This window comes from Acanthaster planci, linkage group LG17 (genome assembly GCF_054643075.1).
Source record: "Acanthaster planci isolate LZ-2023a linkage group LG17, COTS_SCS, whole genome shotgun sequence".
NCBI classification, from domain to species: Eukaryota; Metazoa; Echinodermata; class Asteroidea; order Valvatida; family Acanthasteridae; genus Acanthaster; species Acanthaster planci.
Genome location: NC_141793.1, coordinates 8,406,442 through 8,421,648, shown reverse-complemented (window position 1 = coordinate 8,421,648; position 15,207 = coordinate 8,406,442). Strand labels below are relative to the sequence as shown.

Sequence of the window (15,207 nt, the reverse complement as noted above, 5' to 3'; positions counted from 1 at the left end):
TTGTTTGAAATGTAACATCCCTGTCTATTCCAATTGGCAACCCAGAAGCAAATCTCAATGCATTTCATCCTATAGATAGGCCTGCACGTACATTTGAAAACAGCGCGCTGAATAGGACTTGTGAAACTATTGAAATCATTCGCTACGGCGGGATATCAATTTGGCGCCTCGGCAAGATCATATAACTCGCCGCGGCGAGATACACCTTCAATGATTTAACTCGCCGCGACGAGATAATAACTCTCCCTGTTGACATAGTAAGTCGCCGCGGCGAGATAGTAACTCTAACAATTTTTTGGAAGTGGCCCTTATACGCTTCCGTACGGTGCAGACCAGAACCAATGTTAATCAACTCCAGTCACTGAATATCGAATGCGCGTATAAGTCTTGCGCGTCGTGTTTGCGCGTCCAGGCTGTGCACGCGATAAGAGCCGCAGCGTTGTTTTGTTGGAAACGCGTACAGTTTTTCTGGAACGCAGAACTCTTTTAAAATGGCATTTGTACGCACATTTCGCGAACGATCACAGTTGACTTTTGCAAGCGGTTGAATCTGTACCAACTAACTCTTGCTCCAGAAGAAAAATCCCAGGGAAATAATATTTGTCTTAACAACAAGGTAAGCATATACAGTTTATTCCATACTTGCAAATGCCTTTTTGGCATGGACATAAATATGTGTTTAAGTTTAATTGAGAATGATGAAACAAATTGCCATGTAGGCCTAGGCTTAGAATTTATTTAGGCCTAGGTTAGGTAGGCCTAAGGCCTATAACTAAGGACACGAAGATCTTATACCGGTAACAGTTTATACCACTGTGCTATCCTCTCTGTTTTACTTCGCAGGCCCAGGCCTAAATTCACTTATTTTTAGGATTGTCACTGAAGAATCAGACATAACCAGTATTAATTACGGTTTCGGCAGTTTGGCTCCTACTCCATTTCTAAAAGCTTATAGGCCTAGGGCCTATTAAGGCTATAGCCTCCTACTGCAAAAATATCTTTTCAATTTTACAGTCAACGGTTGCCACAATGGATTGGCAAGCGCAACTGGTGTTGACACTAACAGTATTTGTGATACTGAGTCTGTCGTGCCAAGCTGAAGACACCGCGTGCCCCCCAGGATGCAGATGTGGTGTGGGACAAGCAGCCTGTCGGAAACCGTATAATGGCACTCAACCTCTTCCTAATCACACAACAAAACTGTAAGTAGCCTAACCCTAGGCCTAGGCCCTACGTCAAGTTTTTAATGAAAATTTCTCAAATGCTTGGGTGACATTATTTTTAAGTATTGACTGGACAATTGGCATGATTGGACAAAGACGCCTTGAGGCGATATCTAGGCCAGCCTAATTAGTAATTAGCGTTGTGAGATTAGGGCCTAGTGGAGAAAGCATTTTTGCAACGTCCTATGGGCCCATGTTCTGAACGTAACGGAACTTTCATGTGCAAGACTAAAGTTCTCAACATCAAACGCCAAATCCTCCTTACAGCAGGATAATCCGGCATGGAAAATGTTTTTCTTGGAAGCAACTGAATAAATTAAATTAAATTGATAAATGGTCCATTCTGTGCATCTTTGAAGGACTTAATATTATTTGCCATCGATGTATTAATAAAGAATCTGTGATTTTTTTTTACACGCATGGTATCGAGACTTTTGATTTCAAGAACGGAAATACTCATTATATCCCTGAAGTTCCTTTCGGCGAGTCCATTCTCTCTAATGTTGTGGTTGTCAATCATTTGCAACACTGTGTAAAACTAGGGCTAATTGGAACCCAGACTTGGAAAACAAATGGAAAGCTCGCAAGAGAGAACAATTTAGTTTTTGATATTTGAAGGAACAGCGCTTTCGAGTTACAGGCCTGCTTCAGAAAGTGGTTCATAGTTTTGTTCTTAGAAGAGGTTATACTTTCTCAATTTGTAGATTGTGCACCCACATTAAAAAATGAAACAACTTCAAGTAATCATTTAGCAATTGTTAAGAATTTGTATGATTCAAATGGAATATCAATTCTTACTGTTTTCAGGTTTATACCTCGAAATTCAAAGATCTTTTCTCTTGTCATAGCGAACTACATACAGTTGATCCGATTGTGCTCAGGGCACTGGTCCAAAGCGTGCCACAACTGAAGCATCTCATGTAAGTTGACATTAATTGGGCGAATGACGCAACAAAATGTGAGTTTAAGTTAAACTTTAGTTGCTACCTGGTGACGCAAGTCAGTTCTATCAGTGCACTGGTATATAGGACAAGGGACCATTCCACTTCATGTACTATGGAATTCCATATCTGCTGTCGCCCGTCGTCCGTCGCATTTTGCTTTTTGTTGTGTCCCAATTCTGCCATTTACCAGTTCCAAACATGCCATTTCCCGTCGTGCGTCGTCCGTCGCCCATCAAATGGGTTGCGTAGGACCTGCAAAAGCCGGGGTTTAACAAATGACAATGTGATGATTCCATTCACTTCTAAAGATCTTTTCCGAATAACGCAAGTACAAATCCCACCTGCAAAGCATATACTAGTCACATAATTAATGCCAATAATGCTAGACTACCCCTGCCCCTTGACAAGAAAATATCGCCTCTCTGAGAATTCAACCAAGAGTTTTTTGGGAAAAACATTTTCAGCAAAAATGTTCCGGCCAACTTATCCACAGTGTTATTCTGATGTGCATACTGTAAAAATGTTCCGACTTGTTTTCATCAAATTCCAGGAAGAAATCTGCCAACCGATACAGATATTCCATTTTGTCCTCTCAATTTCACCTTGAAATCCAGAAATACTGGACGTGCTGTGGATAACAAACTGTTTATTAAATGCATTGTTAGGGGGCAATTACCACTTGGTTTAAGTGAGTAACGTTACGTCTAGAGTAACTAAGTTATCGAGAAAAACAATCTACCCTAACAAAAGTCTATTTTGTTAATTTATTTATGTAACCAAAATGGTATTATTTCATATACACGTTACTTAACCGATGTCAGGATATTATTTCTTCTTTCAATTGGAGTTTGGCGCAACTGAAAAAACGAATACATGTACATCTGCTAGTTCTATTGCTAATTGAGAGTCAGGCATGGTGGATCGATCGAACAAGGACATGTACATGCGAAACTATCAAGGGTCAAAGTTAAAAATACCACTGCGCAATCGTGACCAAAAAACACGGGCGACGCACGACGGGCGACGCACGACGGCAGATATGGAATTCCATAATGTATGCATGCTCATAAATTACCACGACCGTAAAAAGTGTGTGAAGCCCACCGGAAATGGTCATGAGTATCAAACTTCGTGGTCATTTTTCCTTCTATTTTTCCAATGTTTTTCACTTTTTTACTTCAGAAAAGTTCTTGGTGTGCAAAATAAGAATTGAAATTGCATTCATCCTGCACGCACTAGATAAAAGAAAATTGGCAGGGTAGATACCTTTCTGTTAGTATGAAACAAATAATTTTGATTCGGGGTAAAATGCATCATTAAAATTACAGTTAATAATTTTCGTATTATGCATGTGGCAAGCCTCAACTTGAGGGGGATTTCCAAATTTCAGCTTCGTCGCCGTCTCAGGCTTCTTCTGCACTAAGGAATTAAAATAATTCGAAAATCATTTTAAAAAATTTTACATGTATATCGTCTAAAGGATCCGTTCAATAATTGGTCTAATATGGTGGATAAAATGTCAGTCCATTATCCATTGATATTTAACGGAACTTTTTTTTTCTTTGTTCCATTCAGGCTGAATCGCCCGGAAGGATTTACAAGCGAGAATGACAGTACTGCTCAACCGGATTACGAGCAAAGAATGATGTGAGCAAACAGAAATTTCTCTTTCATTAATTCCCTTGAATGCCCTTGTAAGGTCCATGTATACACTTCATGTACAGTATGAAGCTACAACAAAAGCTGCTCTTACCGGCTACCCCATCAGCACGACATGAATTTGCTCTTTCTGTGTTAAGGTCCAATTTCGCTCATTAGCGGGCAAAGCTATCAGTTCTAAAGAAAAAGACTAGATTGATCAATATAAGTGTTTGAAAATCTCACGTGGTTGTACTCTCCCATCCTGAATGCATGTATTTTACAAACAAGATGACTTTGTCAAGTCTTAAAAACAAAGGAAGACAGAGACTGAGCTTGTTCTCAAATGTTTGTTTACGATTAATATGAAAAAAACAAGATTTTGCTTTGAAACTATGCTAACTTTTTCTTTGAATTAAATGTACTACAAAATTACTACATTTCCGGGTTTTGTCACTTTCTAAAAACACCAACAAATGGATGAAAATTGCGCCGAACAGAAATGCACAATGATTAGTATATTGAATTAAAACTGCTGCAAGTTTTCAAAGGAAACTTAACGAAATTCAATGAAATGCCTGTAAGGATACGGGCGATTCACAATAGTTGAGGCATGCAAATTCGTTTTCGCCACCAAGAGTTTGCAACGCGTTGATCAACAGTGTGTGAAATCTGTCGACCCTTTCCAAACGCGCATTGGGTCGACAGATCTCGTGTATTGTGATTGGCCAACTCGTTGCAAACTGTTGGTGGCGCACTATTGTGAGATGCCTGTATTTAAGGAAATTCAATTTTGAGAAGTGGAAGCACTGAGAAAATATGGCGGGGGTCCATATACATGCACTCGTACATATTGTATTCATCGTAAATACCAATAAGCAGCAGCAAGTCCTCGAAAGAATGTTCCATTCCTTGGCCTCTGAAAATCATTTTTTAACACTACCTTCCGACTGTATGGACTAAGGCATCACACCAAGTCAATACGTCATTTTGAAAGTGTGGGCTTTAATGTACTTTGAAGTTTGCTTTTAATATCATAGGACCGTCGAGGAACTTCATGATCTTCAGAAAGGAGTCATTGGACTGGCAAGCCTTGAGACCTTGTAAGTATTTATTTGCAGGTTCATTCGTTTTGGTTTATTTATTGTTTGGTTGATTAGAACTGTATGAGATATATATGCTATTTCCTGCTTGAGTATACATGTATGTTTAACGGCTCTTCCCATTAAGTTGTGAGCAAAATTTTAAATCTTTTAACGAGTTTAAGTTCGTTTTATTTTCAGTAAAATTCTCGTTTCAGTAAACCTCTTCTCATCTTCGTAAACACATATTCATATCAGCACGGATGCTACGGTTCGGCTTATTGTTTCAGATGGGGTTTTTGTTGACATGGAAATTCGTTTTCACGCACACAGTTTGTTAACTTTGCCATTTGCGTTTCCATCATTCCACTTCGTTTATGGGCATTAAAAACTACACTATCACCACTTTTCAATACAATCGCTGCTGCCTTTTCTCAATATGTGAATATAGGTAAAGCTATTTCGCGTTCAATTATTTAGCAGTAACCCATGGGTACGACCTGTACGCCATGTTGGATCCCACCATGCCTTGCGCGATCTAACCCTGGTATTTTATAATTTAAATACCTCACTTATTTGGGATAATTAAATTAGGCCTTTAGCCAGTGTGTTTACGCGTGACGCAGATTTACGCGTTTGGCTAAAAAATACCCTGAACATTGATGTGCTATTCTTTTCACAGTTTATGATGTACATTCCAGGAATGTACTCAATTTAAAAGATATTATGCCTTAGAAAGGTTTATTTTTACCTCTAATAGAAATCCTGTTAATTCGGTACTAAATGGGGCATTTATTCTTTGCTGTGTAATTAATTAAAATCTAATGCGAACTGAGTGTGTATTGACTTCTCTTTTTTAATGCAATGTAACACACAAGAGAAACTTGAACAAAAGGCCCTGAGTGGGGGAATGGCATGAATAATGTGCAGGATAATACAGGGGCCTGCTTTTGAAATACGCGTGCGATTCATTTTGCGTTTATGTATATTCAACCCTGAATAGCCAGTCAACGTCATTTTTGAACAGACCTTGCCATGAAATATGCAAATAAGGCATGCGCATGCGCATTAGTGCAAAGTTGCTTAAATCTTTGACGTAACAATACAATCCATGTGCGCGTCACTATCGCCGCTTCTATGCTAGTATAGTTTGACATGAGATGCCAAACTTTAAGACCAGGAACTGTTACTTTCCAACCTCAGGACACTGAAAACTTCACTTACTTTCGAGAAAGGTGTGCTCAAGTATCAGGCAAAGGCTTTAATATCGTTTATATTGACCGTCAACGCTCCAGGTTATAGTTACTAGCAGCTCGCCTACGCTCCCGACAGTGTTGACGTCTGCACTTACTGGTAGTAGCACGCATGCGCCTGTCCAATTTGCATATTTCATGACGGTCCATTCTAGACAACCATAGGCTAGTGAAGGAACGCGCACGCGGCCCATAGATTTGAGTCCGACGTTGATTGGTCAACGCGTTGCAAACTCTTAAAGGCGCACTATTGTTGATTGCCCGCATTAAGCCCACATGAAATGAACAAAATATAACCTCAATTAAAGAGGGAATACAGGCTCTAACTAGGACTGCTACACTTTTCTTTAGTTTCACATCTTAAATATATATATAGTGTTGCTATTTTTCTGTTCGTCTGCTATTCTTCTATCACTGCACTGTATCCTCTTACGTAGTTTTGACCTAAGAAGTCAGTGATCTCTAGCATTCGTTGCAAATTCACAACTCTCTTTTTCTTTTTTTTCTTTCGCACCCTGCTTGAACTAACGTCTTGGATTTAGAAAGAAGCAGTTTTATGTGGACGAGACCGTTGTAAATATTAATATTTTCAAATAAATGGTGACATCCCATGTGATATCGGTAGTCGCATGCTGGTGCGTTACTGCATTATTGGTCCGCTTGATCGCCATACTTCTCAGTTGAAATTTGCACGTGGTGCGTATAAGTTTACAACCGTCGCGCGACTGACAATAAACCATTATGAAGACATTTAGAAGGCGCATTATTCACAATCCGTTATCGAGTACTAGCGTATTGCGGCCAAAACTGCCGCTTATACCTGCACTCGTATTACGAAAAAATAACTTTGACCCCATTATAGTCATGCATATTTTTTCCGGCAATATGTGATTTTATCTTTAATTTTTTGTCAACAGTGTTTGAATCATTGCTAATAATTTGTCCACAACAGAGTGATGAACGAGAAGGCACTAGAATGCTCATGCGACCTGTTGAGTTTGGCGGAGGCAGCTTATGGTAATGGTGTGGATCTGTATCACGTCATTAAACTTCTGATGAGTCAATCTTGCAGACAAGAAGGGCTGGATCTCGATCTCCATTCTCCCCTAGAACTACTTTTGCTATGCTGTAAGTTTCTACCTTTGCAATGATGTTTCCCATCAGTGCACGTCTTACTGCACACATGAGAGTATGCCCTTGCATTTTAAGGCGTCTGGACCATAAACAAAGAAGGCTTATCCCTTGATTTAATGATGACCTGACCCACTTCTTCCCTGGGAAGTGTTGGGAGTCGGGAAGAAAACAACAAACAACTTCTTTTTTGGCTCAGTGCCGTTGCATGGCTACATCAAAGTCAACAGCTATTTCACTGCAAAACAACAAACACTTTTCAGCAAACAGCAAACACTACATTACAAATCTTTTTCATTAAAAAATGGACCGATTAAAAGATGAAAAGATGGATAAACGTTTGGGCATTACCTCAAAACGACATGCAATAAACCGTCTAAAATATTTACTGTTTAGTAATTAGTAATTTTCCTGTACACAACAACAGGTTTAGGTGAAATGACATTGTTGAATGAAAGGTTTCCTTCATAATAGTTTGCATTCATTGTCTCCATGGTGCCTAGAATAGTGTGATTCTCTTTCAGGTGGCAACAGGACGATTAGTGACAGTCTGTATTCTCCTGCGAGCCTTCTGTGATTCAATTCATCTTATACATTAGCAGAATACATTATGTTAAAATCTTATGTAAAATCATGCTAGAGACGTAGAAAAAAGGACATTTATCACTTATTTCCACAGCTTCTCGTTCATCATATCAACTCAAACCATTTCAATCAAAACCAGCACTTCTCCAGCCAAAAGAAAGCCAACTTTTATCAGCTGAAGAAAAAGTTTCGGAGATTCCTGGCCCCAGTTCCCACATTAGAGTACGACGTGCTGGTGAGAAAAAGCCCAAAAGAGGCAGGAGAAAGAAAGGAAAAGGAAAGAGGCGGAACAGAGGAAAAACGTGGAAAGGAGGACAGAGACGGAAAGGAAGAAAGAGGACAAAAGGAAGAAAGAAAGGGGGAGAAAAACCAACGAATATTTTGACAAAAGAGAAATCAGTTAATCCAGGAACAAGAGATGTAAGACTCAAGGTAGAACGAAATGAGAGGGAATCGCAACCCAAAGAAATTGAGATAAAACCAGTTAAACCTGGGAGAGGGAAGCCAAGAAGAGGAGGAAAAGGGCAACGAAAAATAAAGAGAAGGAGGGAATGGAGAGGAAAAAGGAAGGGAAAAGGAAGGAAGAGGAGTAAAGGAAGAAAACGAGGGAGAGGAAGGAAGCGGGTAAAAGGAAGAAGAGTAAAAAGAAGAAGTAGGGGAAAAGGAAAGCAGCCGGTTATAGCGATGGAAGACAAAGAACGAGAAAGGGAAGAGGAACCAGCGACAGAAGAGACAGGAGTAGCAGGCGACAAGAGAGAACCAGTAGAGAAGATTGGAACAGGGAACAAAATTAAAAAAAAAAATAAAAAGGCCATGAAAGAACTGGATCAAGCAGAAATGCCGACTAAAATACCTGGGTCAGAAAACTCACGGAAAGGAAAAACTAAGACACCAAAGAAATGGAAAGGAAAAACAAAAGGAATTGGAAAAAAGAAAGGGACACCACCAGTTATTGCAACAGAAAAGGAAGAAGCTGGAACAGAAGAGAAACCAGTTAATCCAGAAGCGGTACTAGAAGAGGCTGAGGCAGAACCAGATGCAAAGGAAACAATGCCTGAAGAACTTGAAATACAACCAGTTGAACAAGAACCAGTTAAACCTAGGGAAAAGAAGCCAGGAAGAGGAGGAAAAGGGAAAAAAAAGAGGAAAGGGAGAAAGAAGGGAATACGAAGACAGAAAGGGAAAGGGAAACGACCATTTATTGTGATGGAAGAGGAAGAAGCAGGAACGGAAGAGAAACTAGTTAATCCAGAAACAATAGAACCAATGGAAGAACCAGTGGAAATGGAAACAAAGCCTGAAGAAACTGAGATAGAAGTTGTTGAACAAGAGCCAGTTATACCAGGGGGAAAGAAGCCCGCAAAAAGAAGAAAAGGAAAAAAGAAGGGGCAAGGGAGAAAGAGGGGAAAAGGAAAGAAAGGAGGAAGGAAGCCAACCGCTGTTGTAATAGAAGAGGGGGAAAAAGAAACAGAAGAGACAGCAGTTAATGCAGAAACAGGAGAAGAAGGACCAATGGCAGAACCAGTGGAAATGGAAACAAAGCCTGAAGAAACAGAGATAGAACTAGTTGAACAAGAACCAGGGGGAGAGAAGCCCAAAAAAGGAAGAAAAGGAAAAAAGAAGAGGCAAGGGGGGAAGAGGGGAAAAGGAAAGAAAGGAGGAAGGAAGCCACCAGCTGTTGTAATACAAGAGGGGGAAAAAGAAATAGAAGAGACAGCAGTTAATGCAGAAACAGGAGTAGAAGGACCAATGGAAGAACCAGTGGAAATGGAAACAAAGCCTGAAGAATTGGAGATAGAACTAGTTGAACAAGAACCAGGGGGAAAGAAGCCCGCAAAAGGAAGAAAAGGAAAAAAGAAGGGGCAAGGGAGAAAGAGGGGAAAAGGAAAGAAAGGAGGAAGGAAGCCACCGGCTGTTGTAATAGAAGAGGGGGAACCAGAAACAGAAGAGACAGCAGTTAATGCAGAAAAGGGAGAAGTAGGACCAATGGAAGAACCAATGGAAACGAAGCCTGAAGAAATGGAGACAGAACTAGTTGAACAAGAACAAGGGGGAGAGAAGCCCACAAAAGGAAGAAAAGGAAAAAAGAAGGGGCAAGGGAGAAAGAGGGGAAAAGGAAAGAAAGGAGGAAGGAAGCCACCCGCTGTTGTAATAGAAGAGGGGGAAAAAGAAACAGAAGAGACAGCAGTTAATGCAGAAACAGGAGAAGAAGGACCAATGGCAGAACCAGTGGAAATGGAAACAAAGCCTGAAGAAACTGAGTTAGAACTAGTTGAACAAGAACCAGTTATACAAGGGGGAAAGAAGCCCGCAAAAAGAGGAAAAGGAAAAAAGAAGGGGCAAGGGAGAAAGAGGGGAAAAGGAAAGAAAGAAGGAAGGAAGCCACCAGCTGTTGTAATAGAAGAGGGGGAAAAAGAAACAGAAGAGACAGCAGTTAATGCAGAAAAGGGAGAAGAAGGACCAATGGAAGAACCAGTGGAAATGGAAACAAAGCCTGAAGAAACTGAGTTAGAACTAGTTGAACAAGAACCAGTTATACAAGGGGGAAAGAAGCCCGCAAAAAGAGGAAAAGGAAAAAAGAAGGGGCAAGGGAGAAAGAGGGGAAAAGGAAAGAAAGGAGGAAGGAAGCCACCAGCTGTTGTAATAGAAGAGGAGGAACCAGAAACAGAAGAGACAGCAGTTAATGCAGAAAAGGGAGAAGTGGGACCAATGGAAGAACCAGTGGAAACAGAAATGAAGCCTGAAGAAACAGAGACAGAACTAGTTGAACAAGAACCACTTATACCGGGGGGAGAGAAGCCTGCAAAAAGAGGAAAAGGAAAAAAGAACAGGAAAGGGAGAAAGAGGGGAAAAGGAAAGAAAGGAGGAAGGAAGCCACCCGCTGTTGTAATAGAAGAGGGGGAAAAAGAAATAGAAGAGACAGCAGTTAATGCAGAAACAGGAGAAGAAGGACCAATGGAAGAACCAGTGGAAATGGAAACAAAGCCTGAAGAAACTGAGTTAGAACTAGTTGAACAAGAGCCAGTTATACCGGGGGGAGAGAAGCCTGCAAAAAGAGGAAAAGGAAAAAAGAAGAGGAAAGGGAGAAAGAGGGGAAAAGGAAAGAAAGGAGGAAGGAAGCCACCGGCTGTTGTAATAGAAGAGGGGGAACCAGAAACAGAAGAGACCGCAGTTAATGCAGAAACAGGAGAAGAAGGACCAATGGAAGAACCAGTGGAAATGGAAACAAAGCCTGAAGAAACAGAGATAGAACTAGTTGAACAAGAGCCAGTTACACCAGGGGGAAAGAAGCCCTCAAAAAGAAGAAAAGGAAAAAAGAAGGGGAATAGGAGAAAGATGAGGAAAGGAAGAAAGAAAGGGGGACAGAAACAACGAGCTATTGTAGTAAATGAGGAAGAACCAGTAAAACAAGAGAAACCAGGTGCAGCAGAGATAGGAGTAATAGGTGCCAAGGTAGAACCGATGGAAATACAAGAAACAAAATTAGCAGAGGCCATGAGAGAATTAGATCAAACAGAGATACCGTTTGAAACAGAACCACTTGAGCCAGAAATGAAACTTGAAGAAGCAGAAACTGAACCACTTTGGCCTGAGACGGACCTTGTAGAGGCAGAAACCGAACCGTTTGAGCCAGATACAGAAATTTTTGAAGCAGAAACTGAATTACTTGAGCCAGAAACAGAACTTGTAGAGGCAGAAACTGAACTACTTGAGCCTGAAACAGAACTTTTAGAAGCAGAAACTGAACTGTTTGAACCTGAAACAGAACTTGTTGAGGAAGCTGAACCACTTGAGCCTGAAACAGAACTTGCTGAGGAAGCTGAACCACTTGAGCCTGAAACAGAACTTGTTGAAGCAGAAACTGAACCACTTGAGCCTGAGACAGAACTTGTTGAAGCAGAAACTGAACCACTTGAACCAGAGACAGAACTTGTTGAAGCAGAAACTGAACCACTTGAACCAGAGACAGAACGTATGGAAGTAAACATAGAGTCAGAAGAGGAGCTGTTTGAACCTAAGACAGAAGTAGCAGAAATAGATGAAAAATGTAAGTTGCATACTTGTGTCAATAATTAACTGAGCACTTAAACCCTTACCAAACTTTAAAACACCTTCTTTTGCTAGAGTTGTATTACGAAGAGGTAAAATTAACCAATCATAAAAACTTCCTTTGATAAAGCCATTTTATGATTGATTTGCAAGCATTGCTGATCAGTCACCTGTAATGGCAAAATTACAAATTAGGTAGTATAGAAAGCTAATGAGCTACTCTTCAAGATGCAACCAAGCTGAGTTTGTGACAGTAACAAACTAATTGTCTCCAGATTTCATGTTGAGAAATCCTCTTCTGAACATCCATACATAAGCCTAATAACAGTGGACGAGGATACTTAATGCATAACTTGTATTTCTTTATTTCTAGTATAATACTTCTGCACCTACTCAGTAATTCAACAATTACACATGTAGCAAGGTACACTGTAAACAAAACATAGAAAATACACCAGAAAATAAAAGAAGTGAAATTGCCAATATTTAGGCAGTTTTTTTTATTCAAATGCAGAATCGATATTGAGAAGTAAGAACTTTACATTTCACACCAGAACTAAGTTAGGTTCTACTGCCCAAAAGCAAACAAGTTAAACAGTAATGTTTTTCTTGATTAATATTCAATTGACATTTATAGTGATGAAGGAACTGCGTGACCTCTTGGAAGCGACCAAGATCGATCTTCCAGTTGACATCAATGATCCATACGATCTGGGTCTTCTCCTTAGACACTTACGTCATCACTCAACTCTCCTTGCCCACATTGGTGACCCTGATGTCAAAAAAGAAGTCCTGAGCGCCATGAATGAAAAAGACGAAACTGGTAGGAAAATTTCAAGTTTTAAGCTGATCAGCTCAGATGCTTATGAAACAATGCAACCTATATCTTTAAAGTAAAAAAAAACAAAGAATGGGAAACATGGTTCAAGGGCTGTCATTGTGTGGATGATTTGTGGTAATAAAAAGGACTTGACTTAAATAATACATACTTCTATGAAAAGCAACTTTGTGAGGGGGCGAAAATGGGGGACAAAAACATTTTCAGAATTTGTATGCAACCTTTTGTGGTCTTTCTTTGGGGTGAGGCCAAAAAACTACAACAATCAAAACTTACATATTACTAATTTACAATTGCAATTTTTTGTTACCAAGAGAGTTGTTTGTCTGCTTTAACAGAGTTTCTGTAAGACATCACACGGTGAGCAAATGGTAAAATGGACAATGGGGATGATGCCTGAACTGGATGGTAGTCAAGGAGCAGGAACTGCTTTACTGCAAACAACATTAAGTGGATCAAAACAGACAGAACAGTCTAGTAAATAGAAAAGACATCACGAAAACTTCTTTCTCAAAACCTTCATAAACATCTCTCAGTGTATGTAGAAGTGTTTTAAATTTGTCTTTGTTTTGGGGGGAAGGTCTTTTTGAGCTCAACTTGTATGAAATATTTCATCCACATTACAACCATGCCACTTGAGGATATGCTAACCTGTTGGAGAAAAATTAATTTTAAAATGTTTCTGGCGGAAACATTTGATTTGGTGTGTGTGGGTTGATACCAATTCCATTAATTTATTATCAGACGGATAATTAATCTGTTTATTTTGCTAAGCAAACAATACTGAGAGGCGATTCTATGACTGCATAGTTATAAAATTATCCAACCCCCAAGATTTAGCCAGTTGTTAAATTTTATACAATAACAGTGCTAAATGGCTAGCTTTTTCATGGATAACAACAAAATAAGAAATACAAGCACTACCTAAGGTAGTCTCAACTGGTATTGACTTGCACTCAAGACTAAGCAAAGATTTTTCTTCTGATGAACAAAACTGAGCCCAACCCAATATTGGTAAATGGACATGTCCTTGAAGCAAACGCAGAGCAGTACAAGGTTGATAAAGCATGCCAGTATCTTTTCAAATTGTTATTTCTTTACGATACTTCTACTCTACTTAATTGTAGACCCAGTAACTAGGGCACTGTACTCCTTTTATGATATTTGACTTTTTATTGGTTGTCACTGAAGTCAAAAATCATAAAAAAGGAGTACAGATTTCCAGTTACTGGGTCAAGTTGCACTGTTTGTTTGCAAATCCAATTTTAACCAATACACCAAATGTGGCAAATATATATGTCATTTAAACTGTTGCTTGTTAAAGATTCAAATTAAGTGTACTATAAAAATGAAAAACTACAGTTCTCAAAATAATCTTTAGCTAGAAAAGCTTCTGAGATTTCTAACAAACTGAACAAATTTAGATCAGAATTAAAATGTTTTGTTTCAACAAATAACTGGTCAATCCATTGGTTCTTGATGGTGAATAACCTTTTGACATCTTGTGTCCCTGTTTACGTCAAAATTTAACTTAAATTTACTTGCAAGTTTTTCATTGTTTTTCCAAAGTAATTTCACTGCTCTGAATAGAATTATTATTTAAAGCTTGAAACATTCCGCAAGTTAACATAAAAAATTGTTAGGTTATTGTGTGGGAACCTCTAACCTGTTTCACGTTCAACTACAAGCCTTGTCCTGCAGTGTGCCCTCAAGCAAAGAAGTGGTGGTGGTTCATAGTTGGTTTGGGGTACCGGAACAACAGGTGGCATGCTTTCACACTATTTAAAGCACCTCTAAGGAAAATATGTTTTCTCTGATTTTATCTGTTCGAATAAATATGGAAGCATCCAAATCGAATGCAGTGCCATTTGTCTTCAGAGCTCAACCTTAACAGTTAAAAAGGCCTTTTTTCTAGTGTTCATAACAAGATGAAAATTCTAAATGTAGATTGTGTCAGAAAACTGAAAAAATGAGTGGAACCCTCGTCCAATGTTCATACTGGTTATTATAAACCATTGTGTATGCCCAACAATGTTGTGAAAAATGACACTGCATTCGATTTGGATGCTTCCACGTTTATTTGGACCGGTAAATCCGAGAAAACATGTTTTCCTTAGAGGTGCTCTTTAAGTGACAACTCACTGCTTACATGTATGTAGGGGGTAATGGGAGTTTGGCATGGAACAAAGATAAAACAACCTGTCAAAGTGAATCACAACACCGAAATAATGTTGAAGAACCATGGATATTTCATATGGCTGTGTACTGCTCAGGGTGTGACAGACCCCTTGTCCCATCCCTTCAATCCATCAGTCTGAACTCCACCAAACTCAATCTCTATGTACATCCCAATGTTCAATGCAACCCTAACTTGAAGCCAGTATTATATTCTCCAGTACTGCTGCAACGTGCTGAGCTTACAACAGTTTTAGCTGATACCTTGCTGTTCAAAAAACAGGTCAA

At 39.5% G+C, this 15,207-nt stretch overlaps 1 protein-coding gene across 1 annotated transcript; it reads left to right on the top strand.

The window, feature by feature from the left end:
* Positions 1–478: 478 nt before the first annotated feature.
* On the top strand, positions 479–14,201 carry LOC110984229 (uncharacterized). The gene is made up of 9 exons (XM_022244190.2): positions 479–616; positions 1,015–1,202; positions 2,072–2,143; positions 3,743–3,814; positions 4,846–4,908; positions 7,093–7,268; positions 7,951–11,904; positions 12,544–12,729; positions 13,083–14,201. Exons 2-9 carry the CDS (start codon positions 1,030–1,032, stop codon positions 13,091–13,093), a joined length of 4,707 nt encoding a protein of 1,568 aa, XP_022099882.2. The 5' UTR covers positions 479–616; positions 1,015–1,029; the 3' UTR covers positions 13,094–14,201.
* The last annotated feature ends 1,006 nt before the right edge of the window (positions 14,202–15,207 follow it).

Excerpts from the sequence above, each read along its gene's own strand:
- LOC110984229 (XM_022244190.2), top strand. The coding sequence starts at position 1,030 with ATGGATTGGCAAGCGCAACTGGTGTTGACACTAACAGTATTTGTGATA. Across the intron at positions 4,909-7,092 it reads CTGGCAAGCCTTGAGACCTT|AGTGATGAACGAGAAGGCAC; the intron begins GTAAGTATTTAT and ends TGTCCACAACAG. Across the intron at positions 7,269-7,950 it reads AGAACTACTTTTGCTATGCT|CTTCTCGTTCATCATATCAA; the intron begins GTAAGTTTCTAC and ends TTATTTCCACAG.